The 27,157-nt window shown below is 41.8% G+C and overlaps 1 protein-coding gene across 15 annotated transcripts in view; it reads left to right on the top strand.

Annotated features, from left to right (window-relative positions):
• The window catches only part of LOC143935951 (microtubule-associated protein tau-like), a 117,335-nt gene that overhangs the window by 50,763 nt on the left and 39,415 nt on the right, over positions 1-27,157 (top strand). For 10 of the 15 annotated variants that reach the window (XM_077460183.1, XM_077460192.1, XM_077460190.1 and 7 more), the window contains exons 2-5: positions 3,982-4,155; positions 16,016-16,102; positions 18,971-19,048; positions 21,913-22,701. In XM_077460183.1, coding sequence (XP_077316309.1) covers positions 3,999-4,155; positions 16,016-16,102; positions 18,971-19,048; positions 21,913-22,701 — 1,111 coding nt within the window. In that variant the 5' untranslated portion in view covers positions 3,982-3,998. The remainder of the gene's footprint in view (positions 1-3,981; positions 4,156-16,015; positions 16,103-18,970; positions 19,049-21,912; positions 22,702-27,157) is intronic. The other 5 variants (XM_077460187.1, XM_077460185.1, XM_077460186.1 and 2 more) reach the window with 5 other exon arrangements.

Here is a 27,157-nt window from a genome sequence, read left to right as displayed (position 1 = left end):
AAACCAAAAATAAAAATTCCCTGCGCTACCACTCAGTTTATCTAATACGAAAAACGTTGATTATTGCTGCTATACACTGTCCCCATGTCATTCCAAAGCGTGTCTGCGATATAATGCAGCGCAATAACCTAAATGCGATGATCCATGTTCAAATATGCCAACTAAACCCAAGATTTATAAATTGCATATATACTCCAACTATCATATAATGATGTGCTCTACAATTGTTCAATAAATATTATAAATCATTATATGTCATTATATGTCATCATATCAAAAAGATAACATAAAACAATGTTTGTATATTTTGTATTTTCAGTTATTTATATATGTATATTTATCGCCAAATACATCAAATTTGTTTATATTAAAAAATATATATATATATATTTTCATAAAGTGCTAAAAAAACAAAAAGAAAAAACAAAGCGGTGTGTGCGTGATTTCTGGTCCAAATGCCACCTCTAAAGTGCTCTGTAACCAATCACACCACCTGCTCCTTAAAGTATTGACCTATAGTATGAATAGGTCAACATGTGCCTTGCCCTTTAATTAGAGCTTTACAGCTCCATGGGGTTCTCCAGATGTATTAAAAACTATCCTCTTAATTAATCCGACTCTAGTCTCCAAAGGACACAAGTGAACCTCTTCCTCAATCCATACAGCTGAATTAAAAAAAACATCATCATGCAGTATGGTTTTTAAAGCTAATGCTCTCTTTTATATCAACGCCTAATAAAACCCATAAATTTACTCTCACAATGAAAGTGCACTTCAATTCTGTGCACTTGCCACCTTAATACATTGCCCCCTTAAGAGGAATCCTTGGCATCACATCAAAAGAAAAAAACACTGAGGCCTCCAGTTTCTGGCCATAGTATGGCGACGTTGCGTACCTCCACCCCAATGTGTTTTGTCACACCCCCACTTCACATGGCTTTTTTTTTTTTTTTTCAACAAGTTTTTATTGAAGTATACAGAAAAATACAACTGAAAGCCAAAGTAACAGGAACCGTTTTGACAAGATATAACATTACAACTTGTGCAAACATGAAGTAACAACCGTGTGTTATTTATGCTAAGTTCAAGACTTCATTAAACAGCTTGAGGAGTATAAGGTCACATACTATAAATGGTGCATGTAAAAAATTCGTTTTTCAAATGGGTGGAGGGGAGTGGCTCCACCCAGACACCCCGACAGGGAGCTGGACTGTGTCCAAGCGGAGGCAGACCCAACCCCCCACCATAAATTCCTGTTAGTCTTATTACGGCTTGTTGACCTACACATAGGTTTCACATGGCTTTTTTAGATGTTTTTTTGGCAAAGTCTAATCTGGCTTTTCTATTCTTTAGGCTTATGAATGGTTTGCACCTTGTGGTGAACCCTCTGTATTTGCTCTTGTAAAGTCTTCTCTTGATTGTAGACTTTGACAATGATACGCCCGCCTCCTGGAGAGTGTCCTTCACTTGTCTGGATGTTGTAAATGGGTTTTTCTTTACCATAGAGAGGATCCTGCCATCATCCACCATTGTTATCTTCTGCAGATGTCCAGGCCTTTTTATGTTTCTGAGCTCACCAGTGCGTTCTTCTTTCCTCAGAATGTACCAAACTGTTGATTTGGCCACTCTAATAATGCTGCTTTTTCTCTGATGGATTTATGAAGCCTGGGCTTCGTGTACACAGGACATTTTTACAACCTCTCCTGAATGATTTAACTCCTGACAGATAGTAACCGACGTTTACATGCTGTGTTTAGCGGCATTTTCAATTTTTTTTTTTAATAGCCAAAAATGCAAAACGACTGTAAACGAAACGAGGCTAAATGTGAGTTATCAAGCTTAGACGCGTTTTGCGCTTGAAATGCCTGTAAACTCCACTTTCTAGAAACTACTGTAAACGACCCTGTGTACATGGACAGATAAGTTAACGTAGAGAGTTCGGGGAAGTTGAAAAAAAACCACCCAACTACTTCTAAACGTCCATTTAGCAGCAGCAGTGTACATGAGGCCTGGCCTGTTTCATTTGCATGGACAGCTCCTTTGAACACATGATGTAGGTTCACAGCAAAAGATTCCAAATGCAAATACCACACTTAAACCTCGCACACAATTCGTTTGTTGGCAGGGGATTGTCTGTTGACAGACTGTTGTCCTAACATCTTACGGTTAGTACGCTCCTTTTGACAATTGTCCAATTTTCAGCCAACAAATGTTGGCTGACAGGCTAGTAAATTTTCGGTGGACAATGGCTTGACATCTGATTTTCGTATGGTCGGTACACAAATCTGTCACACAAAAGTAGAAAGTACAAACACGCATTCTCGGAATCAATGCTCACCACACCTGAAATTAGCAGAAGGGGCCCAAAGGGTGGCCCTTAAGAGCTGAAATTCCTTGTAGTACCTCACTACGTTTGTGTTTGTGGCACGAGGCTTGTGTAACGTTAGTGTGCAATACAAGATCCTGGTATATGCCCTTTTGACAAAAATCAGACGCTCGGTTGGCCAACAATCGTACCGTGTGTACGAGGCTTGAGAACTAACTCCAGACCTTTTACCTGCTTTAATTGATGAAGAAATAACGAAGTAGTAGCCCACACCTAGTCATAAAATGGCTTTTGATGATTCAATTGTCCAATTACTTTTGGTCCCTTGAAAAAGGGGGGATGGTTATTCTTAAGAGCTGTAATTCCTAAACCCTTCCTCCGATTTGGATGTACATACCCTCAAATTAAACCTGAGAGTGTGCACTTTCACTCCTCATCCACACACAGGGGGAGTCAGGAGGGCACACACCAGGGGAAGGTCAGGAGGCACACACTAGTGGTAGGTAGGGGTTTGCAGGGCACACACTGGGGGGGGGGGTCAAAAGGGCGCACATTGGGGGAGTCAGGAGGGCACATACCAGGTAAGTCAGGAGAGCATACGCTGGAGGAGGGGTTTGGATGGCACACAGGGAGTGCTCCCCCCCCCGTATCCGCCCCTGTATAGTGCAAACCTACACTCTGTACACAGTGCATCCCTGAACCCTGCACTCTGTACGTAATGCACTCATGAATTCGGCTTTCTGTACATGGCGTAATCCTAAACTTTGCTCTCTGTAGGTAGCTTAATCCTGAACCCTGAACTCTTTACTCTGTGCATACAGCACCCCTGGAACTGTACTCTGTATGTAGTGCACACCTGAACTGTGCACTCTGTACACAGCATACCCCTCTGCACTCTTTATGTAGCGTACTCCTGAACCCTACACTCTGTACGTAATGCACTCTTGCAACTCTGCACTCTGTGCGTAGCTTTAATCATGAACCCTGAACTTTGTACATAACGTACACCAGATACAACCAGCCCTTTGAGGACAACCATACTGCTGGTGCGGCCTGTGATTTAAATTGAGTTTGATTGTAAAAGATTAACTGTCAGTAAAGCATTCAGTCAGATTCTCTGGTTTATGCTTCCCATGCATGAATGGATGACATGTTCCTCCCATGAGGTCCAGGTTATTGATCTTCTCTAAAGGTGTGACCCTCTTCTTAGTTGTTAGGTCAGTTCCAGGACTCGTTAACCTTGATCAGAGTGTGGAACGAATCTGCAGTTTATGAACCAATCCTAACAGGAGTGTCCACATTAATAAATCTGATGGCTATGTTAGGTTTTGCAGACGCTGCGAGTGTTTCCTGTCTGCGCTGTCTATCCTAGCACAGTCATTGTACTCCTTCTGCTCCTTGGCAGTGCACCATAATTGACGTTCCCCTGCAGGGAAAGGAACAATTGCTCATAAAAGCACATTAGCATCTTTGAGATTTTCCTGATGCCAGCTTCTGTCAAGCAATGTAATGTCAAAGTAAATTCTGAATATTGTTTATATGATCACAGTGCCTCCTGGTTGACTGTGCTGGTAGTGCACCACTGCTTGGATGGCTGTCACTGTGTTGGTTGATGTTGTGTAACTCTACATTAATAAAACATTTCTTTCTCACAGGTTGACCTTGCTCCAGGATGTCTGATCATTACCAGGACTACGATGCAGTGGGGGACCATGTTGCTGCTGACGGGTCCCCTCATGAGTTCGGCTCCGGAGGCTCAGCCATAGACTATGCTGACCATGGCCAGGAGGGTGTCATCCGGCTGCCATCTGCACTACAACATGGAGAGGGTGAGTTGAGATCTTGTGGCCAAGGCACAATAATTGTAACTGTAACTGTCCACACTTATAGAAGCTGTCAGATAATACACCTTCTATTTGTACAACGTCTGTGGTCATCTTTATATATATATATATATATATATATATATATAGAATCTCTCTCGATATATAGAGATATATATATATAGATATAAAATCTCTCTCTCTCTATATATATATATATATATAGAGAGAGAGAGAGAGAGAGAGAGAGAGAGAGAGAGAGAGAGAGAAAATCTCTATTAGGGGTGCAACGGATCAAAAAACTCACGGATCGGATCATTTTTTGGATCGGCAAATAATTGAATTTGCAAAAACCTGTGAAAATTCCACCGCCATATAGTTTCCACTGTAATATCCACAATCTCCCCCACTGTAATATTGGCTGGGTATGGCAGAGTATTGGCAGGGTATTGCGGAGTAGGCTGTAAAAGAGCAGCGATGTGGGCACTACAGATGCAGCCCACAGCGCTGCATCCATCTGATCTCTCCCCCTCCACTGTACAGAGAAGGGAGAGAGGAACTGGTGTCATGACATGACGCCGGTTTGTTTACAAGTGATCCCTCCATCGTTTGACAGAGTGATTATATTGTAAACAGCCTGGGTGTAGAAAGATGGCCGCCGCTTCGGAGCTAGGCCGAAGCCGCGGCCTTTCCTAAGTCTCTCTCTCTCTCTCTCTCTCTCTCTCTCTCTCTCTCTCTCTCTCTCTCTCTCTCTCTCTCTCTCTCTCTCTCTCTCTCTCTCTCTCTCTCTCTCTCTCTCTCTCTCTCTCTCTCTCTCTCTCTCTCTCTCTCTCTCTCTCTCTCTATCTATATCTATATCTATATCTATATATATATATATATATATATATATAGGAAGTGATCAATACTTGATGTTGTATCCCAACATTGTCATTGGGAATTTCCACGGACCAGTTTTCATATAGCTCTAGTGATAAGATCATATACATAAATCAATGGTCATTCTTACAATTGCAGCAGGTAATAACAATTACATATTATGACTCATTCTGTCCAATCACCCATCAAACTCGCCAAGGAGACATCTGAGGAAATAACCAGGTAGGTCCACACAAATATGGAGAGGAGGTTCTGTGCGATCACAGGGAATATACAGGGACCAGGCTACAAAAATACAATGGTGTCACCCACCTGGCTCTGCAGTGTAGCAGGGGCGCATTAATCACAAAACGGAGATAGATTTTTGGAAATAAAAATTATCTATTTACCTATCTATTTAATCTAATCTATATATCCTGCTGTGACTCCTAAAATGTGTGTTTGGGGGGAGGGATTGTCTTTTTTGCACTTGTTCCATGCTGCTTTTGTTAAGGTGCTACTTTAACATTTCTATCCCTTTTCACCCTCTCCTCTTCTAATTTTCTATACCTAAACATGTCTTGTTTCATTTCCATTTTGCTGGCGCCCCTGTTTGTGTGGCAGCACTGCTTTGTTGCTCACAACCCCCCCCTACACATAACCGAATCCCAATGGCCCCTCTCGCTGGCATTGAGGAACTGTATGATTGTGTGAGCCTTTTGGAGCCTTATGACTGTAGTTTGCCAGGTAAGGTATTCCGTTTAAAAGTAGGTGAGAGCCGTGATAGAGAACCCGTATGTAATAGAATCAGTGATAGATCTAGAGTGTACTTGTGGGACTCCAGGCAAAAGACATACGTTCCAGATCTTATCCTTTTTTATAGCCCAGGTATATGGCCTTCCTTCTATTACAGCTACCAACACCCTCCATGATCACTGTTCAACACCCTCTTCTCAGCCTTCCCAAAATTCTAGTTATGGTACTCGCCGATCTGCCAGAATCTGCTTCGTTGGGTACCTCCCCATCCCATCATGCTAATTGGACCAGGATTAGAGATGGCATTTTTTTTATCATTGTGTCGAGCCGGTGATGGACTTTAGCGGGAATTTGGATTGCTCGCACAAGCACCTGTTTATATTTTTTTAATTACAGTAAAACCTTGGATTGCGAGCATAATTTGTTCCTGAAACATGCTTGTAATCCAAAAGCACTTGTATATCAAAGCAAATTTCCCCATAAGAAATAATGGAAACTCAAATGATTCGTTCCACAACCATTTATTCATAAGTCCTTAAGGTTTATAGTCCATATAAAAAGACTGACCAGGTTGTGTACCCATAAAACGTCCATCCACAAATTGAAGCCTCCATAAGGGGATTAGAAGCAAAATCCAGCAGGAGCTACAGAGTATAAAAGAGAAGAGAGGCGCCTCTAAGTGTAGCAATATGGTTACATTTACTGAAGATACTGCAGGCTTAAACCACTCGTGTAGCGCAGCATGGAAAGGATGACGTCGATGGTGAGGAGGACGGTCTATGTGGACATCTTTACCCCGGATGCCTGCATACTTAGAAGTGCCTCTCTTAATCATCAACCATGTAAGTTGCTAAATGTTGTACCTTCATTAAATGTAACCATATTGCTACACTTAGAGGCGCCTCTCTTCTCTTTTATACTCAGTTGTGACATGAAGCTACTTGTATATCAAGACATCGCTTGTATAGCAAGTCAAAATTTATTTAAAAATTTTCCTTGTCTTGCAAAACGCCCTCAAACTAAGGATTTACTGTATTTCAAAACTGGATGCGGGTTTGAAATCGTGTGAGGTGAGCTGAACTCGCACGACCTCAAACCTGCATTTCAGTGCGAGTTCTGCTGTGATTTGAAAACATCTGTGCAGCTTCTCTGCACAGATGTCTAATGAAATTGCCCCCGAAGTCGACAAAAGTAGTGTAGGAACTACTTGTGTATACCAGTGCGGCAAAGTTGGCATCACATCAATTTGGACAATGCCGTTGCCGGCAATAGGCTGTGATTTGGCATGCGATTTTCATGTCAAATTGCCCCGATGTGAACGGGGGGGGGGGGGGGCAAAGGAGTGTTTTTTGCTTTGCCTGGAGTTCTTCTAGTACGTAGAATCCTTTCCCAGTATTCACAGAATTAAACAATTTTCTTCTTTACAGGAACATGAAGCCATTTCAGCAGCTTTTCATCCTGTTTATTCTTATCTGTATTTAATTTTGAGCCTCCGTTATTGACCCCGAGGGTTTTTATAGTTTTTTTCCAGGGTCGTGTGCCTCCTGGGAGGTAAATGGTACAGCACAGTTTTTTTTTTCAAATAACAATTTATTAAGTTTTCGTGGTCGCATAACAAAAGTAGTAGTGCAGGCATACAGCAATAGTAACATGGCTTCCAAAACACAGGAGGCCCAACGTAAGTGGGCAGTGCAGAAAAGTACAGTACCGGGAAATACAGCGGGATCAGACCAACCGGCACAGTTTTATTTTAAGTGCTATTTCTGCTGATGGTTTTCTGGGGGTGACAGACACCTTGAAGTTTGTGTGTCAGCATGATTCAGATTTAGAGTGACATTGCATCTTTCATTGCTGCAATGCATCGCAGTTCATCCTAAAACACAGCAGTGTAACGTGCAGGTAAAGCCTCGTACACGCGATCAGACTTTAAACTTTCCTGTGGATTTCTGCACAAAGGGCGTTGGCTGTGAACTTGTTAAGCATGCACACGGCAGGACTTTTTCAGCCAACTTTCACCAAATCACGTGGTTTTTCTGCACTTTACCGCCACCCTTTGATTAACTTCTGTATTTTTGTCTGGTCTTTTGCATTGGTTCTGAGCATGCGTGCTTGTACTTTGGACTAAAGTCCTATCGTTTTCTGTACACACGATCGGACTTTGCGCCATCTGACTTTTTTGCCAAAAAGTTTGTTTGCAGAGCGAACTTTTGTCTGATGAAAACTGAAAAAGTCTGTCTGATGGAGCGTACACACGGTCGGATGTTGCCTTAAAACAGCTAATTTGTATGTGTGTTGTCAAAAAGTCCGATCGTATGTATGGGTCTTTAGAATGACATCCATTTGGATATACCTAAAAAAGGTGGTCTACCCAAAACCAATATTTTCTGTATGGAGATATTGGTTGGCTTAAAGTGGTAATATATCAATTTTTTAATTTATTACATTGAACACGATTAAATAAACATTCCCCAGTAATTGTTAAATCTCTTACCCCAGGACTTGCAGTTTACGTTTTGCAATGCTGCTGGCTCCTCTCTGTGCTGCTTTCCTGAGCTTCCAGTCTTTACAGAAAAGTGTTAACAGTTGACAGTGTAACAAGTCTGTTAGCTTGGAGGAGGAAGGAGCAGGGGAATGCTTTGCCATCCTAGGCTATGGGGCTGTGTGTTTCTATTGATGCACACAGGATAGGTACACAACTGTAATCTCTGCATGCAAGTATGGCTCCATAGGATGCTGCAAGAAAAAGGAACCACCCTGAAACGGGAGCTTACTGGAACATAGGCAAGGATAAAGACGCTGCATACTCAGTAAGTTGATTGATTGAATCAGCTGCTGAAAGTGCTAAAAAAACTAAAATAAAAATAAAACTGAACTGAAGGTTAAAGTGGTTGTAAACCCTTACAAACCACTTTGACCTACAGGTAAGCCTAGATTAAGGCTTACCTGTAGGTCAAAGAAATATCTCCTAAACCTATATGGTTTAGGAGATATTTGCCCAAAAACAGGCACCGCTGTCTACGGCGCACTGAGCGCGGCATTCTCAACGACGGAGCTGCCGCGCGTGTCGGCTCCCGTGCGCATGCGCGGGAGTGACGTCATCGCGGCTTCGCCGAATGACAGCAGCGGAGCTGCGAGACCCACCGAGAAGATGGATGTGGCGGACTACAGGGGACAGCGGTGACATCGCTGGCTCCTGTGTCAGGTAAGTGACACATAATGGACTATTATGCGATGCATAGTAGTCCATTATGCTTTGCCTTTGCAGGGAATGAAAGAGGAAGTAAACTCATCAGGGTTTACTTCCTCTTTAATGTTGCATACCCATCAGTTTGTTTCTCAAGGACCTCTGTGAGGCCATTACATTGGTTCTAAATTCAAAAGGTCTTTTTAGCCTTATGCATTCTGTGCATTAACCACTTACAGACCTCCCGCTGTCATTTTACGTCGCTACTTTGAAGAGGAATATTGTTGTTATGGCAGCAGCTAGCTGCTATAACCCCGGTATCCTCTTCTTCAGCGGGCGTTCGGCTTTCAGATAAAAGTGAAAAAATAAAAAACCTTTACAATCACTTTAAGGTAAAACCTTCTGTGTGCAGCCTCCCTTCAGCCCCTCTTTATTCTTACCTGAATCCGATCTCAATCCAGCGCTTTGCATGAGAGCTCAGAAACCATGCAGCACTCAGCAGGGGGGAGGAGCCATGAACGTGGGCGTGGGCCTGAGAGGAGAAAATTACAATATCTTTAAGGCTGGGTTCACACTGGTGCGATGCAGGAACCACAGCGATTCCTATGCAGGTTCCCGTATCGTATCTGTCTCACAGGCAGTTCGCTCTGCTTTCTGCGAACCACTGCAGGTGTCGATATAAAGTTAATGACACCCCCAAATCGCAGTGGGAGAGGTGAAATCAGATGGAATCGGAACGCATGAACCTGAACACCTATGCGATCCAATGCCAGTGTGGACAATAAAAGGTGTCCTGCACGATTTTGGTGCAAATACGATGCAATTTCAGCCATACAAACTGCATGACTGAATTTGCATCGCACAGACATCTCATGTGATGTGCACAGGGATTTGGTGCGAATCACATAAGTATGAAACTTTCTTATCAACTTTTGTTCCTGCAGCTTGGGAATGGTTAAGCTGATTCTGATGTTAAATTTAAAATATGACTTATTTTAGTTTTATATAGAGAGGAGAGGGGTTATAACACCTAATTAGGATTTTATTACTGTTTGTGTTCCCATTAGGGAGATTCACCCCCTCTTAGTCCTGTTTACCATTATCATTGAACGTAAAAGAAAATCCCAAATTTTGGGTTGTCCCCAAAACAGTAAAAGAGGGGAAATCATCTGGTGACCTGGGGACCCCCAAAGTATCCCCTTAATCAGCAGGGATTTCCTCTTGCTTCCTATGAGAGGATTGATAGATCTATACAACTACCGCCCTGTCTGATTTTCCCCACTCAATCAGTGCTGGCGGGCTATAGCCTGCTACACTAATCCATGTATTCTGGAAGTCTTCTCGCTGTTAGAATACAATAGCTCAGCGGGAAGGATTCTCCCATTCACCTTGAATGTGTAAATGGGGAAATCGGGTCTTTTTTTTTTTCCATTCACCCCAATGGTTCAACAAAAATAACTGATCCATCTATATGGGCTGCCTAGTACACCAATTTTGAATAGAAAATAAGTAAGCCTTTTAATAAATTGTATTCTTCCCATGCTGTAAAATGAAGGCAGTACCCTTCACTACCAACCAGGTATGTTTGATGACATAATTGTTCTTATTTGATCTCTTTTGTAGCCCTGCTGGTATTGTAGGGTAATAACTAGGGGAACCTGCTTCAGTTTACATGTGGGGAATAATTGGTGCAATTCTATGGCTGTTCCTTAAAAAATACAGTCTACCAATAGTCTAAAACAGAGGTCTCAAACTGGAGGTCCTCCAGCTGTTGCAAAACTACAATTCCCATCATGCCTCTGCCTGTGGGAGTCATGCTTGTAACTGTCAGCCTTGCAATGCCTCATGGGACTTGTAGTTTCGCAACAGCTGGAGGGCCACTGGTTTGAGACCCCTGGTCTAAAATGATCTTCTTTATTAGGTCAAACACAACATCAAACTTGCTATTTCGGTCATGCCGCTTCATATACGAAATAATGGACCCTAACAAACTAAGTAGCATATATAAGGACTATAACGGTAACTCAATTTATGTAAAAAAAAGTATCAAAAAATATTTATTATATGATAAACATTACACATCAAATAAACAAACATACAACACACACAAACTGCACATAAAACATAACCAAAACCATCTAGTACTCCTTGAATACAGATTCTCGGTGGCTCCTCTATAGTAGAGTTGCAGTAATTTCGACGCAGTTTGTGTTTCGCAGGAGATAACCCGCTTCTTCAGGAAAAGTTTCAGCAAGAACGGTTAATAGTCAAAAACATCAAAATAGAAAAACATCAAATGGTCATTGTGACCCATATAATGGCAGAGGACGGTCCTCCTCGTTTTCCGAGATAATCATTAGTTCCTATGTAGTTGGAACTAGGTGTCCATAGTCCACTTGTATGGTGTGCACCTTGTGATATACAAGGCATTATATTAGATAGGTAAAGAGATTCCCATCATGTCGTTCCTCGGATCCACGTGGAGCGAGATAGTCTGCTGGTTTTAATACGCCAATAATGTGTTTCATGAACCTTCCTGGGAATCGGGGTCACATTTCAGAGCAGGACCGGATGACATTCTGTGCAATTCTCACACTCTCGGTTACTAGGGCTGAGCCAAATCTAGAAGAGAGACGGTAACCAGCTCATATTCTTCTGTATATTTCAGGAATAACTCAACAAACCAGCTTTTGTATGAAAATAATTACACATTTATTAAATTGTAAAATATCCGACCCTTAAAGATCTTCTTCTCCCAACATGTACCATGTATTGTGTATCATGGAAGCAAACCAAAAGCTGGAGAACCGAGGCGATTCCTGAACAAACGTTTCCTGCCCATCTAACAACTTCTCATCTGATATTGGCGTCCCAATAAATGTTTCTTGCACTTTTTCTTGGTAGCCCCTGTCCAGAAAGCACCGGAGTGTAACCAGCCTGCTTGGTGGACGCCATAATCTAACAGGCCTGGCCCCCCTCTTCCTCTGTACTACTGTCTGTCTTAGGACACTTGTGATAAAGGTTGGGGCTCTGTCAGCATAGTAGGAAGCACATTTCTAGTAAATGAAAAGGGTATTTAAGGCATAACCAAGCAAAAACATACTATACAGTACTTTAAAGAGGGTAAAAAACTTTAGTTGGGCCACTTTGTAAAATGTGCTTACATAATGAGTTAAAGTCCAACAAGGTGCATGCCACTCCTGGACTTATCTCCTTAATTTACATCTGACAGTTTTATGGAACTCTGGGAAGATGGCCTTCACTGCACTCTGGCGCGCTATCTTCTCTCACACAGCATCTTTGCCCGCCCTCCCTTCTCCTGCCTATTCACAGAAGCCTTTGTATTCTGTGAAGGAGTTTACATAATACAAAGAGCTCCTATAGTGTGATAGCTCTTTCCTGGTGCTCCATAAAACTGTCAGATGTAAATTAAAGCAAGAGAAGTCCAGAAGGTTGCAGTACCTGTTGACTTTAATGCATTGTATGCCTGCACATTTTATAAAATGGCTGAATTTCTAGAGTTCAGCTTTAAATTGGTTGTAAACCTCAGACATAAAATATGAACAAAGCATAGCCCTCTGTAGTGTGTATTTGTCCCAATTAAAAGCACTAGGTGTCATTTGTGTCTACTGTCTTCATCTCTCAACTATCTGCATGAGTTCTGAGAGGTTTTTCTGATGGCAAGAGAAAAAAAGGTGATACAGGAGGGAGCTCCAGCACACAGCCTGTGATTGACAGCCTCAGCTTGTTCCTGTGTGCTGTGTGAAGGGGTGTGCTCCTTACAATCAGCTCTTAGAGCCCTTCTCACTGAGATCTGCAGTGTGTAACTTCAGCTCCCGGTCCCCTGTTTTCTGAAAGCTTAGACAAGCCATATACAGTGGGGAAAATAATTATTTGATCCCCTGCAGGTTTTGTAAGTTTACCCACTTACAAAGAAATTAAGGGTATATAAATTTTATCATAGGTGTATTTTAAATGATAGAGACAGAATGTCAAGCAAAAAAACAGAAAAACACATGACACAAATGTTATAAATTGAGTTGCAGTTCAGTGAGTAAAATAAGTATTTGATCCCCTACCAAGCAGATTATTCCTGTTAATTTAAGAAGGTGCTCCTAACGAAAGCTCGTTATGTGTATAAAAGACGCCTGTCCACAGAATCTTACTTTCATTCAAACCTCACGATCATGGGCAAGACCAAAGAGCTGTCATAGGACGTCGGGGACAAGATTGTAGACCTGCACAAGGCTGGAATGGGCTACAAGACCATCAGCAAGAAACTTGGTGAGAATGAGACAATTTGGAGTGATTATTTGCAAATGGAAGAAATACAAAATAACCATCAATTGCCCTCGGTCTGGAGCTCCGTGCAAAATTTTGCCTCATGGGTTAAAGATGATCATGAGAAAAATGAGGGATCGGCCCAGAACTACACGGGAGGAGCTTGTGAATGATCTCAAGGCAGTTGGGACCACAGTCACCAAACCAACCATTGGTAACCCAATACGCTGACCTGGATTGAAATCCTGCAGCGCCAGCAAGGTCCCCCTCCTCAAGAAGGCACATTTGCAGCCCCATCTGAAGTTGGCCAATGAACATCCAAATGATTCAGAGAAAGATTGGGAGAATGTGCTGTGGTCAGATGAGACCAAAATTGAGTTCTTTGGCATTAACCAGACTCGTCTTGTTTGGAGGAAGAAAAATGGGGACTATCACCCTAAGAACACCATCCCTACAGTCTAGCATGGAGGTGGAAACATTATGCTTTGGGGATGTTTCTCTGCTAAAAGTACAGGCCGACTTTCCCACATTGAGGAGCCAATGGACAGGGCCATGTATTGTAAAATCTTGGATGTAGACCTTCTTCTCTCAGCCAGAACACTGAAGATCGTCATGGATGCCTGGATGTCTTCCAGCATAATGACCCAAAACCTACCAAGGCAAGGTGTGGCTCAAGAAGAAGCACATTAAGGTCATAAAGTGGCCTAGCCGATCTCCAGACCTTAATCCTGTAGAAGATTTATGGAGGGAGCTGAAACTTCGAGTTGCCAAGCGACAGCCAAGATACCTTAAGGATTTTGAGAAAATCTGTAAAGAAGAGTGGACAAAAATCCCTCCTGACATGTGCACAAACGTGATAACCAACTACAAGTAATGTCTTACCTCTGTGATTGCCAACATTTGTATTGTGTATTTTTCTGGATTTTTGCTTGATATTCTTTATCTATCATTTAAAATCCACCTATGATAAAAAATATAGACCCTTAATTTCTTGGGCAAACTTCCAAAATCAACAGGGGAACAAATAATAATTTTCTCCACTATACGCTCTGCACCTTGAACAGATGTAGAAAAGAGAAGACCGCAGATAAACAGGTGCAACTTGTATGGGAGGATTTGTGTTAACCTCTGTGTATCACTTGAGGCTAGTCACTTCACTGGGTATAGGCAAGGGTTTACAACCACCTTAATGACCCAAGGTGGCTTCAATTTAGGTCACTGTACTTGAGTGCCGCATAACATAAGTAAATATATTTGTAAATGTTCTCCTATATATTGAGAAGGTTTTGACATTGTATCTAGCATTGTGTTTCATAGTTGTCTGCCATATTGCACGTTTCAGGCTAAAGTAGAAAGTGTGATGGTAATGGGCAGCCAAGACCACTTGGGCTCAGACTTGGGGAGACCATCTTTACAGTTTAACATTCAGCTGTATTGCTAAATTTGCACTGTCTAGTCATTTCCACTCCTATATTCCTATAAAAAATAAAATAAAGTGAACCTGACCTAACTTCAAGGTTCTTCTAAGGTACTAATCTGTGTTGGCCTTCATATCTATCTCCCTGTTGGGGCCCCTTGGAGCCTACACCCAAGTTAAAAATGGTGCCTTGACACTAATGCCCCCTGAAGTCCTAACACTTGTCAAGTGACTGGGAGTGGGATTAGCATTGGGGGGAGGAGGGGTTTGGTGTCAATTTTGGAAGATGACACGACCCCCAATTACAGCCTGGGTCTATAGGGGTCCACAGGGATCAGTTTTAAGGGTACTTTCAGGCGGCACAAGGAACCAGGTCTTCAGTGCTGTTTTAATGCCAAGTCATGATCACTTCTAATAGTAATAGGGTCTTCATTATAATGAAAAAAGATATAAAACAGCCTATTCTTGTAGAGGAAGCTCTTCATTTCCTGGATGTTAATTCAGATGGGTGCTGGACACAACTTAGTGGACCACCCTGAGACACAGATTTGCAGTAATGTTTGTAAAAGTATAAATAAAGGAGAAAATTGTTGGCGAGCACAAGGTCGGAGTCAAACTGGCTTGTAAAAATGGCCAGCCTATCACAGACCTTGGTGCCATGTTCTTGGCTCCAAATAGGTACCCACGTACAGTACTGAGAATATACAGTAAACACTGTACAGCTTGGGCAATGCGGCAACAATACACAAACCGGGTACAGAAATTGCCATACTTACAGCTCTCAGTCCTGGGTTCAAATCCAATGAAGGGCATGATATGCAAAGGGTTGTAGTAAAATTGATCCCACAGATTAAATATCGGTGTCATAAACATTACCTTGCAGGATCAGACCATATTCAGACCGATTTTGAGGTACCCAAGACTAGAGCAGGTCCAATCAACAAAGCTGTGTTGGATTTTTTTCTGCTAGTGTCCTCTTGCACCCCTTTCCTTCTCCAAGATAAAGCATATCAGAGTATAGAGAACATGGCAGAAAATAAAATAGTTTAAAGGTAAGGTCCTCTCCTGACCTCAAACCACCGCATATGACCTAGGCCTTGCCTAATAGATAATACATACCAAAAAGAGGCTTTATCATATCATTATGTGCTACAGGACTGTGAGTATTGTCACTTTTACACTTTGTATATAAGTAATCCCCATTGTTGGGAACAAATCCTGTCAAATTAGAATCTTGTCTGACAGTCTATGAAAGCTGGCGACAGGATAACGACGCAGACTTGCAAGGGCTTATAACGGGACGTTCCGCATATTTTAGGATTATTGCTCGGCTGACATTTAATGCCTGCTGTCTTATCATCCTCTTACAGACGGGGCCACAGTGCTAGAGGAGGATCTAGCCAATGGAGAAGCACTAAAAGAACAGGGTCACACTGAGATCCCTGAGGCTACCACCGGTAAGGCAGAAGTTGGGCAAGTTAACCGCTAATTTGCCAAGGTTGTGCTTGGGAGCGCCATGTTCCTCTGACTTTGGCTTGTGTGGCTGTGCTCTGCTCTGCTGATCTAAATCCTTGCAAAGGGCATGCTTCCAATTCAGGCATTAAAAGCTGGTTTTGGATCAATTATTTGTTAAAAAGCAGATTATTAATTTATTGAACAAAAAGCTCAATTACAATGACATACAATTTTTCCTGCTTGGAAATTCCTTTTACAAGTGAACCTCTAACACTCACAATTACCATATTCGTGAATAATTATTTTTTTTTTTTACCTTTTTTATTCCAAATTTTTTTTTTTTTGTATAGTAATGCTGGTGATCTGTATCAGGCACTCCGCAGCCATTTCCTGTCTACATACATCTGCTCCAGCAGCAGCTGCATGTCTTCCCTCACGATAGGCTTCCTGATGCTGTCAGTGCTGGAACATGCTTGCTGTATAAACGTTGAAAAAGACGTTTTTCAGTCTCCACCAGAAGCACATGTAAAAGGGTGACGACACAGTGGGGGAGACTGAGACAGAACATTGTCACCCTATCGCAGGAAGTGCCTGAACAGGATCCTTCATGGCAGGATTATCATACATTCGTTTTATGAAAAGCTGCAATTTTAAAAATATTAGAAACGACTATCCATTTTTTTATATTTTTAAATTAAAAAAAAAAGTGTAATCAAATGATGTCATTGGGTTTTTTTTATTTTTTTATGTTTAATTTTTTTTTTAATCTGTGACCTAAATATTTTCAGTTTTAAATATTGAAAATGACTCACTTCTTCAATATTGTTCAATTTTTTTAAGTAAAAAAAAAAAAAAAAAAAAAAAAAAATATATATATATATATATATATATATATATATATATATATATATATATAAAATATAGAGAGAGAGAGAGACCTCTCTCTCTCCCTCTCTCTATCTATCTATATATATATATATATATATATATATATATATATATATATATATGTATGTGTGTGTGTGTGTATATATATATATATCTATATCATATAGATATATAGAGATATTGAGATATATATATATATATGAGAGAGATAGATAGAGATATCAGTCTAAAAATATATATTTTTTTATATAAATTTTTTATCAGTATTTAAATATTTTTACAATTTTAAGTATTAAACTGATCCCTGAGCTTAAACGCAGGCAGAGGTGCCATGCCGATAGTGAAAACTCTGCACCATTATGCAAATAATGACATCTTGTAGGTCTTTTGAGTCTTTGGCGTCTAGCTACCGGTTAACGATTTCATGGATGGCTTTACTGGCCAATAGTGAGACATGGGGGGGATAGCAGGTCTAAGGGATGACTTCCATGTAAAAGTCTGTATTTGCATATTAATGCACCTGGGTATGAGAAAGTATGTCTAGGTACCTGTGTTTACATTCGTGGATCAGTTTAGTCTATTTTGGTATAGGTAGAGTTTAAAGCGTATCCAAAGCCATAACTTTTTTGTTACATTTTTTTTGGATAGAGTATAAAAGGATGGCAAACTTGTCCGGTTTTATTGCTCCTTGCTGGGGAGATTCCACCTCTATTTGTCTTGGTAAGACCTGTCAAGGGGACCGAAAGTGATGAGTAAATAAAAAAAAAAAAAAAAAAAAAAACAGAACAGAAATAGATTAAATTTCTCCCAACACTTGATGTGGTGACATTTGTCTAAATCCAGCCATAGATGGATTGAAATGTTGGCTGGTTTATCAGGGACTGGCCAAATTTGATCCATCTATGGGGCAGGCTGGTTGTACAGAAGACTATCTCTTGATCGACTTCAGTACAACCAACCTGTTGGAAATTCTTTGTTCGATCCGTGCACCGGCACTCCCCCCGCTGTCAGAATACAAGAGCACTGTGGGAGGGATTCCCTCATCCAACTTGAGTGTGTGAATGGGGGAATTGGTTAATTTTCTTTCATTCAACCCACTGATCGAACAAAGGAAAATGAATCATGTATTGCCTGTCTAAAAGGATTTCCTCTTACATCCTGTTGTGTCTCTGGGTCAGGAACTGAAAGAAAATTTTTAGGCATGAATGCTTCCCTACTCTATCCAAAACTAAAAAAAAAGTTTTGACTTTAGATCTACTTTTTTAGGAGAATATAATACAAACAGTCTCTCCCTACCAGCACTTTTTTAAAACTAATTAAAAATATATTGTTCTTGATCCTTAACCCTTTTTTACTGCAGCCCTGCTTCACTTTGCCACCTTCTATCGCCTTTGCCGATAAGTCGTCCTTTAGCCTGATCTTGCTTCTTTTGCACACTGTGCATGACCGCTTTCCTCTTTCTGGAATGGCCATCTCTTCTGTCTCTGATTCCTCCTTTAATATTCTAACCCAGGGGTCTTCAAACTATGGCCCTCCAGTTGTTCAGAAACTACAATTCCCATCATGCCTAGTCATGTCTGTGAATGTCAGAGTTTTACCATGCCTCATGGGATGCGTAGTTCCGCAACAGCTGGAGGGCCGTAGTTTGAGTATCCGTGTTCTAACCCCCTCTCTCTGTGTGCTTGCACTGATTCTCGCAGCATTTTTCTGGTACCCCGTTATACTTTTCTTTTCCTGCTGAGATCTGGTCACATGACTATGCTGTGTCACCAGACTTGCCCCAGCCAAGTATGGCACTCAGCAGTTGGCTTAGTGCTGGAATCGTTCATAATGGGTATCTTGCTTTCAAGGCGCTCTCTAGCCTGCATTCTTCAGCATGTTCAACCCTTATCGGCAGAGCCTGGTTTAATCTTGGTGTGTGTGTGTGGCCAGCTTATGGGCACCTAGAGCCATTTACTTGATGTTCTGTTTATGTCCTTCAGCAGAGAAAGCTGGTGTTGGAGACACTCCCAGCCAAGAGGACCAGGCTGCAGGGGATGCAGCCAAAGGTACAGTCACTGGTGCGTGTTCATTCTACAGCTAAGTATGGAGGATTATTGAATGGTCTGATCATGCTGAAAAGGGTTGTTTGAGAAAAATTTGGCATCTAGGTAATGGCATCGTCTTTTTCTCACCAACGGAGAGAATCCAAGGATGACTCTGTTGGAGACAAACCCAGTATACAGGCTGTGCAAATGCCATTGTGTAACCTAGTTATGTAGGATGGTGGAGAGAGCGTGCAAAGCACAGAACTTGGTTGGTTTCCACCCACAAATTATTATAATAAAACAAGGACAGGATCCATAACCAGGTCCATAACAAATCAGAATCCACTTAGTACTGGTAACTTGAGTAAAGTGAATTTTGATAGCACTCTCTGCAGTGTTAATACATATGTTGCTGAATATTATGTAATATGGCTATATTTTACCAAAACATGACTGGTTTGAAATGGGTATCAGTTTTGTTCATTGATTAGTAAGCAGATTGATAAACTTTAATTTCTGATTGGTTGCTAGGAATCGCAGCCCACAAATGCTATATGTGTCTGTGGTTACAGCCATTTGTTTACTGCTGTGAAATGAGATGTCGCAAGCAATCCATTGTACTAAAAAATGTGTATATATGTTTGCAATGTCACATCAGTCAAGTAAGCCAAAGTTTCAGGGCCATGCATGGTCCCTTCCTTAAGGCGACTTGAGGAAGGGACACTGCATGGCCCCAAAACTATGACTTATTTGACTTATGTATCATTGTACAGATAGAAAAAGAGTGTAAATGTTTGCAATGGAGTGCTGGTGATGTCTCATCTTTTCACTGTGATCTGCATGGCACCAGGGCTTTTTTTTTCTCAGAAAACAGGTGCAGGAACTCAACCACAAGCCACTCTCCTGCACACACACACACCCTCCAAACTGCATCAAGTGGTGAGTGTGGTCAAATTTAATGGACAGTGGGAGGGTCATAAAGGGGCATTAAATACCAGGAGTGCATTACGTGCAGAGCTTGGGGGGGGGGGGGGGGCTGTCAAGTGCAGAGTTCAAGGTTGCGCTGCATATAGAGTGTTGAGTTCAGGGGTGCGCTACACACAGTGCAGTATTTAGTCTTCTTCCACAGTTGCCTACATCTGCATTCCCCATCCACATCTCACTTTCACCCCTCTTCAGCTCTGACCTCTGCATGCAACCCCCTTTACTGCCTCCATATTCTCCCCCTTCCTTTAAAAGCTTCAAAATCTCCCAGCTTACTTTTGTTGCTGTATTAAGTTGAAGGACCCAGCCGGCTCTAGTACCTCCCCACACACTGTAGGTGGCTCTACCTCTCTCGCTTGCAGGGAGATCATCTAATGGGTGTGTCGGCATCTTCATTTTACCCTGGGCACCTGCATCTTCCTTGTCCCCATCCTGTACTCAGTGGGAGCCAATCAGGAGATCAGATCTATGGGAGCCGTTGAGTCAAGCTGTTACTTGTAAACATAGAAGCTGGACTTCTGTGTTTACAAGTGATAGTGGTGAGCTGGGAGTAGAGGGCCTGAGCCAGAGATGGTGGAACTGAGTTCCACCAAGTTCCAGCTGAAAAAAAGCCCTGCATGGCACCATCTGCTGCAGTCACTATGAGCACTAATTGATTACCAAAGTTGAATGCTGGAAGAAGTGCAGTCCTATTCTATTTATTTGTTTATGGCTGCTTCCATTTTATTATTATTCAGGGTTTATATAGCACCAACAGTCTGTGTAGCGCTTTACAGTATAAATGGAGACAGTACAGTTACACTGCAATTTAATACAGGAAGCTTAGGAGGGCCCTGCTTCTGTGAGCTTACAAAATATTCAGCAAAGATTGTTTAAAGGGAACCAGTCACTAATGGGCATCTGTAATTGGTGACAGGAACACAAACAAGTCCTCTCCCTCTTGCATCTCTTATGTGTAATCAGAATAGGGTGCATTGTAAACAGAAGAGGGGTTCTGATGCCAAGAGGTTGATTGGAGGAAGTGAGGACCCCTCTGTGTTTCTCGAAAGGTCTCAGATTGGGCATTGTTACTTAGTCCAAAACTTCCCTCAAAGGCCAGAGTAATATGTCTAATATGCAGACATGAACCCTAAAGTTTATGTAAACCCCAACAACGAAGGTCCCTCATTTTCTCCTTTTTGTTCTATTAAATACTGTATACTATTAAGTGTTTTGTTGTATCTGCCCAATATGTGCAAACAATGCCAGTTGACCAGTGAAAACCTGTAGAGACCCAAAAGCATAGTACCTTTGCTGCACTGAAATCCCTAGAGTCTTATCGACCATGCACCATTCACCTTTGTGAACATAGTGGGAGGTGTTACATCCTCTCTTGGGTGTCAATGCTTCTTCTCCTATGTTATATATTATATACAGTACAGGGAATGAGTGTTGCCACCCCAAGAAGTGTGTTACGGGCAGGATTTCACTTTATTTTATTTGAAAATTAAAAAGGAAAAATGGAAACTAATGCAATCACCAAAATTTAGGACTTGGTAAGCTGCAATATATTACATTGTCCTTCATAGGTTTATAAACACTTTAATCATCAATGCATGGACAATGATAATCTGCAGCTTTATATTTGGCCATACAGCTGTAGATGTAAAGTGTAAATGTATCATCTATTGCATACTGTAACGCAATATCTAAAGTTTGTTCGGCACCTGATACCTTTCATATTTGGGTTTCATAGATCAAGGTTGGACATATTGGTGCCATGTATAATGTTTTATGCACGTTTGCTGTATAATTCTTGGATCTCAGCCAGCCCTGAGTTATCCGTTTTTTGATTTGTATAGCAGTCATTGACACACATTCATTACATGTTTCATTTTACTGCATCAAACTTGCCATTTTTACCCGAACCCCAGAAATTAAACCCTCAGCAGCCACAGGAGAGACAGAGGCACAGGAGCTTTCTGGCAGCACTCCAGAAACAGAATCGCAACAGGAATTGGCGGACATTTCTGAAACTTCCGATTGGACCGAGAAGGAAACCCACCCACAAGACTATTGCGTTGTTACTGGAGACACATATGAAGATATCAGTTCAGGGTGGACTGCCATAAGTGGTGAGGTTACAGAACCTTCAGAAAGGCTGGATAAACTGCATGACTTATCCAGGGGAATTAACGGCAAAGAATATGATCAAGATGGTTATGAAGGCAACCACATCTCATGGGAGGAACGTAGCGATGAAGGTGGAGAGTTGGAGCAGGACATTGTTTGTTCTGGAGGCATTGGGGAAGAACCACCTCGTGTTCTAAAGCCTCAGATAAATGGTCTAGTGGTTGAAAGCTTTACGGCAGTGGATGCCAACAAGCTGCTTGATGGTTCTGCTTTCACTGAACTGAACGATAAACAGGAGGATGGAGAAGAGAAGCCATATGTTAACTTAGCAGCTGATACTTTCTCTGCAGAAGACCAGTTGGTCCTCCCTCGCCCACGGCCTTCTGTGTCTGTTTACCAAGTGGAGGTCGATGCCAATAGAACTATAGACGGTGAGAACAAAATAGAACCATGTGAAGCTGCAGGCACACCTAGTGAAGAAATCTCTGGACCGCTTTCTGCAGTTAGCAGTGAGACTGTGGTGGCCCCCAGAAAAAGAATCTCTCCACATGGGTCTGGAATACCTGTCAGCCGTGTTCCTGTTTTCAGAGGTGTGTTTCCAGTTGACTTCTAATATGGCTGGTCTACTAAAGCCTTCTGTGACCTCCCATGGCTGCCTTCTGCTTTTCTAACTTGCTTGAAGGACGCACATGCGGGTGTGCACATCCCGTACCTTCCCTTTTCACCCTTCCCCAGTATTGTTCTAGATGGTTGGTTTTGTGTCGCCCATAGAGCATGACATAATTGCATGGTCTCTGTCTATCCCTACCTCACTGCATGTCTGCCCACTGTGCACATCATGTGTGCTCATCTAACACTGAGAGGCACTTAGACATTGGGTTACCACGGCTCTGCTATAACAATGAACTTCGGGAAAATGGCATTTCTTCTTTTTTTATTTTTTTTTATTTCCCCTTTTCTCTGGTTTTCATATTAAGCTTGGTGCCCTCTCCGTTCGATGATGAATCACTTGGTGTTTTAGTTAGATCCTCCTTGCTTGAAGCTGATTATTTGATCTATAGAAATCGACGAGCCCTTTTACTCTAGATTAGCTGCCTTTCATTTAGATTAACTGTGTTTTTGCAGTAGTGTACATTCTAGATGTTTAAAATCATTTATATGATTATTTTGTTGTCAGTGGTATGTTAACGTTTTCTACAGATATACCACGTGAAGGAAAAAACATCAAGTTAAGCAATGTTCCCTGTGTCATGCTGCTCAGAGCTATCTTCATTGTGACCATCTGCTGCCTCTCAGCAATTGTTCAGTACCTGTTGGTCTAAGTCAGTGTTTCTCAACCTTTTTCCAATCAGGGCACCTTTGAAAAGTATTTTCAGTTTCGGGCACCCCTGTCCAAGGCTTGGTTCACGTTACTGCGTGTCGTGGAATGTTCTGCTCTTTAGGGATGCCATTAATTCTTAATGGTACCCCACACATTGGCAAATCCGGTGTGTAGCGCAATAAAAAAAAAAAGGGGTCGGGGACTTCTTTCTCTGCATTTCTGTGGGTAGGGCAGCTCACTGAAATGAATGAGCTGCCCTACACGCAGCCACACAGATGTGAACCAAGGGCTTGTTCACATGTGAGGTTGGGGAGCGGTAAAACCACGTGGTTGAGCTGTTTTTACAACCCCAGCTGCTCCCACTTTAGTTGCAGAGGAAGCAACTGGGGGTGTAGTGTGTATTGCTTTTCAAAGGAGTGGCAATCCTTGCTGCTATTACAAACCTGCCCTAAAAAAGCAGTTCTGACAGTATAGGAATAAGGGTTCAGGATTAAATCATTTATACACACATATATACAGTGAGGGAAAAAAGTATTTGATCCCCTACTGATTTTTTACGTTTGCCCACTGACAAATAATCAGTCTATAATTTTAATGGTAGGCTTATTTTAACAGTGAGAGACAGACTAACAACAACAAAAAAATCCAGAAAAAACGCATTTCAAAAAAGTTATAAATGGATTTGCATTTTCATGAGTGAAATAAATATTTAAACCAGGGCTCGACAAAACCCGGGCGCCAGATCGCATTTGCGACTAGAAATAGTGGCCTGGCGCCTGGGGCATAACAGCTGGGGGTATCCTGTCACCGCGGACCCCCCGGCGTGATCGCATCGGGCCGCGCCGCCGGCGGCCGGTAATTGAGCCCCCGGCTTTGAGGCCTTCTACGATCCTATGGTTCCTTCTGGAATCTGGCGCCCTCTTGTGGTGGCCGTTGGAATTACAACCAGCAATGCTAATAGGCTGGCAGGCAGGGGAAGCTCCATCTCCTTCACTTTACTCAGAACCCCCTAAACATTATATATATATTTTATTCTAACACCCTAGAGAATAAAATGGTGGTCGTTGCAATACTGTCTGTCACACTGTATTTGCACAGCGGACTTACAAGCGCACTTTTTTTGGGAAAATGTATTTAATAACAAAAAAAATAAGAAAACAGTAGTTAGCCCAATTTATTTTTATATTGTGAAAGATAATGTTACGTCGAGTAAATCGATACCCAACATGACATACTTCAAAATTGCGCCCGCTCATGGAATGGTGACAAACTTTTAGCCTTAAAAATCTCCATAGGCGCCGTTTAAAAAATTCTAAAGGTTGCACGTTTTAAGTTACAGAGGAGGTCTGGGGCTAGAATTATTGCTCTCTCTACCGATCGCAGCGATACCTCACATGTGTGGTTTGAACACCGCTTTTATATATGCGTTCGCTTCTGCACGCAAGCTTGGCGGGACAGGGTGCGTTTAAAATAATTTTTTTTTTCTTATTTTATTTTTATTTTTTTCACTGTTCTTTTAAAAAAAATAAAAAATAAATAAAAAATAAAAAAGTGTGTCACTTTTATTCCTATTACAAGGAATGTAAAAATCCCTTGTAATAGAAAAAAGCATGACAGGTCCTCATATATGAGATTTGGGGGGGTCAGAGAGACTCGCATCTCATATTTACACTAAAATCCAATTTAAAAAAATAAAATTGTCATTTGAAAAAAATAAAATGTCCCTCTAAGAGCTATGGGCAATGACTTGGAGACAGGTGGGGGGCTGGGGGCTATCTTCCCCTCACTCGTCTCCATGTCAGGCCAGGGACAGGTCCAGATCGCCGTCACGGACCTGGCTCCTAACTTTTTTAGCTGGCTCCTAGATTCCAAACAAATTTGTCAACCCCTGATTTAAACCCTTCGCAAAACATGACTTGGTACTTGGTGACGAGACCCTCGAGACCATCAGAGGTCAGACGTTTCTTGTAGTTGGCCACCAGGTTTGCACACATCTCAGGAGGGATTTTATCCCACTCTTTACAGATTCTCTCCAAGTCATTAAGGTTGACGTTTGGTAACTCGAACCTTCTGCTCCCTCAAAATATTTTCTATGGGATTAAGGTTTGGAGACTGGCTAGGGCACTCCAAGACCTTAGTGTGCTTCTTCTTGAGCCACTCCTTTGTTGCCTTGACCATGTGTTTTGGGTCATCAACATGCTGTAATACCCATTTTCAATGACCTGGCTGAGGAAAGGTAGTTCTCGCCCAAGATTTGACAGTACATGGCCCCGTCCATCATCCCTTTGATGCAGTGAAGTTGCCCTGTCCCTTAGCAGAAAAACACCCCCAAATCATAATGTTTCCACCTCCATGTTTGACGGTAGGGATGGTGTTCTTGGGGTCATAAGCAGCAATCCTCCTCCTCCAAACACGAGTTGAGTTGAGTTGATGCCAAAGAGCTAGATTTTGGTCTCATCACAGCACTTAAACCCAGTTCTCCTCTGAATCATTCAGATGTTCATTAGCAAACTTCAGTTGGGCCTGTACATGTGCTTTCTAGAGCAGGGGGACATTGTGGGCGCTGCAGGATTTTAGTCCTTCACAGCATAGTGTGTTACTAATTGTTTTCTTGGTGACTATGGTCCCAGCTGTCTTGGAATCATTGACAAGATTCTCCCCTGTAATTCTGGACTGATTCCTCACTGTTCTCATGATCATTGAAACTCCACGAGGTGAGATCTTGCATGGAGCCCCATGCAAGACCGAGGGAAATTTACAGTTATTTTGTGTTTCTTCCATTTGCGAATAATCGCACCAACTGTTGTCACCCTCTCACCAAGCTGCATGTCGATGGTCTTGTAGCCCATTCCAGCCTTGTGCAGGATTACAATCTTGTCCCTGACATCCTTGGACAGCTCTTTGGTCCTGGCCATGGTGGAGAAATTGGAATCTGATTGCTTCTGTGGACAGGTATCTTTTATACAGGCAACAAGCTGAGATTAGGAGCACTCCCTTTAAGAGGGTGATCCTAATCTCTGTTCCTTACATGTATAGAAGACTAGGAGCCTGAAATCTTGCTGACGGGCTCAAATACTTATTTCCCTGATTAAAATGCAAATCAATTTATAACTTTTTTGAAATGTGTTTTTCTGGATATTTTTGTTATTCTGTTTCTCACTGTTAAAAAAAAAAAAAAAAATCTACCAATAAAATTTGAATGGTAATAAAATTTGAAAAAACCATTAAAATTAAAATCTACCAAAAAATTATAACTGATCATCTTTGTTAGTGGACAAAATCAGCAGGGGATCAAATATTTTTTCCCCCACTGTAAACACACACACATAAAAACATACATATGCAAGCACATAGAAACGTGTACACGCATACAGGCACATGTATACATCCTTTTTAAAAAGTTGCAGTACAGTACCTTCCCTTACACAGCCGGGCTACTTCCCTGTAGGGGGAGGCAGAGAGTACAGCACACACTACCCCTCTCTTTGCTTTCACTTTGCTGAGTGTATTCAAGAGTCTGATCGAGCCCCAGTGCCGATGTACAGTTCGGCTGGGGATCGGGAGCTTGGTCTCACCCGACAGCTTTTCTCTACCAGGATGCCATGGCACCCCAGTTGAGAAAGGCTATAGAAAAATATTAGAGAACAAAACTATTTAGAAGCTAATCCTGAGGGTTCTCACCACATCCCAAAGAAATATTTGGAAAAAGAGAAAGCCCCAAGGGA

This window comes from Lithobates pipiens, unplaced genomic scaffold, assembly GCF_037356315.1.
Source record: "Lithobates pipiens isolate NorthernLeopardFrog02 unplaced genomic scaffold, aLitPip1_a1.2 Scaffold_28, whole genome shotgun sequence".
Lineage (NCBI taxonomy): Eukaryota > Metazoa > Chordata > Amphibia > Anura > Ranidae > Lithobates > Lithobates pipiens.
The sequence above is the reverse complement of the archived record's forward strand: the minus strand, read 5'-3'. Positions and strand labels throughout refer to the sequence as shown.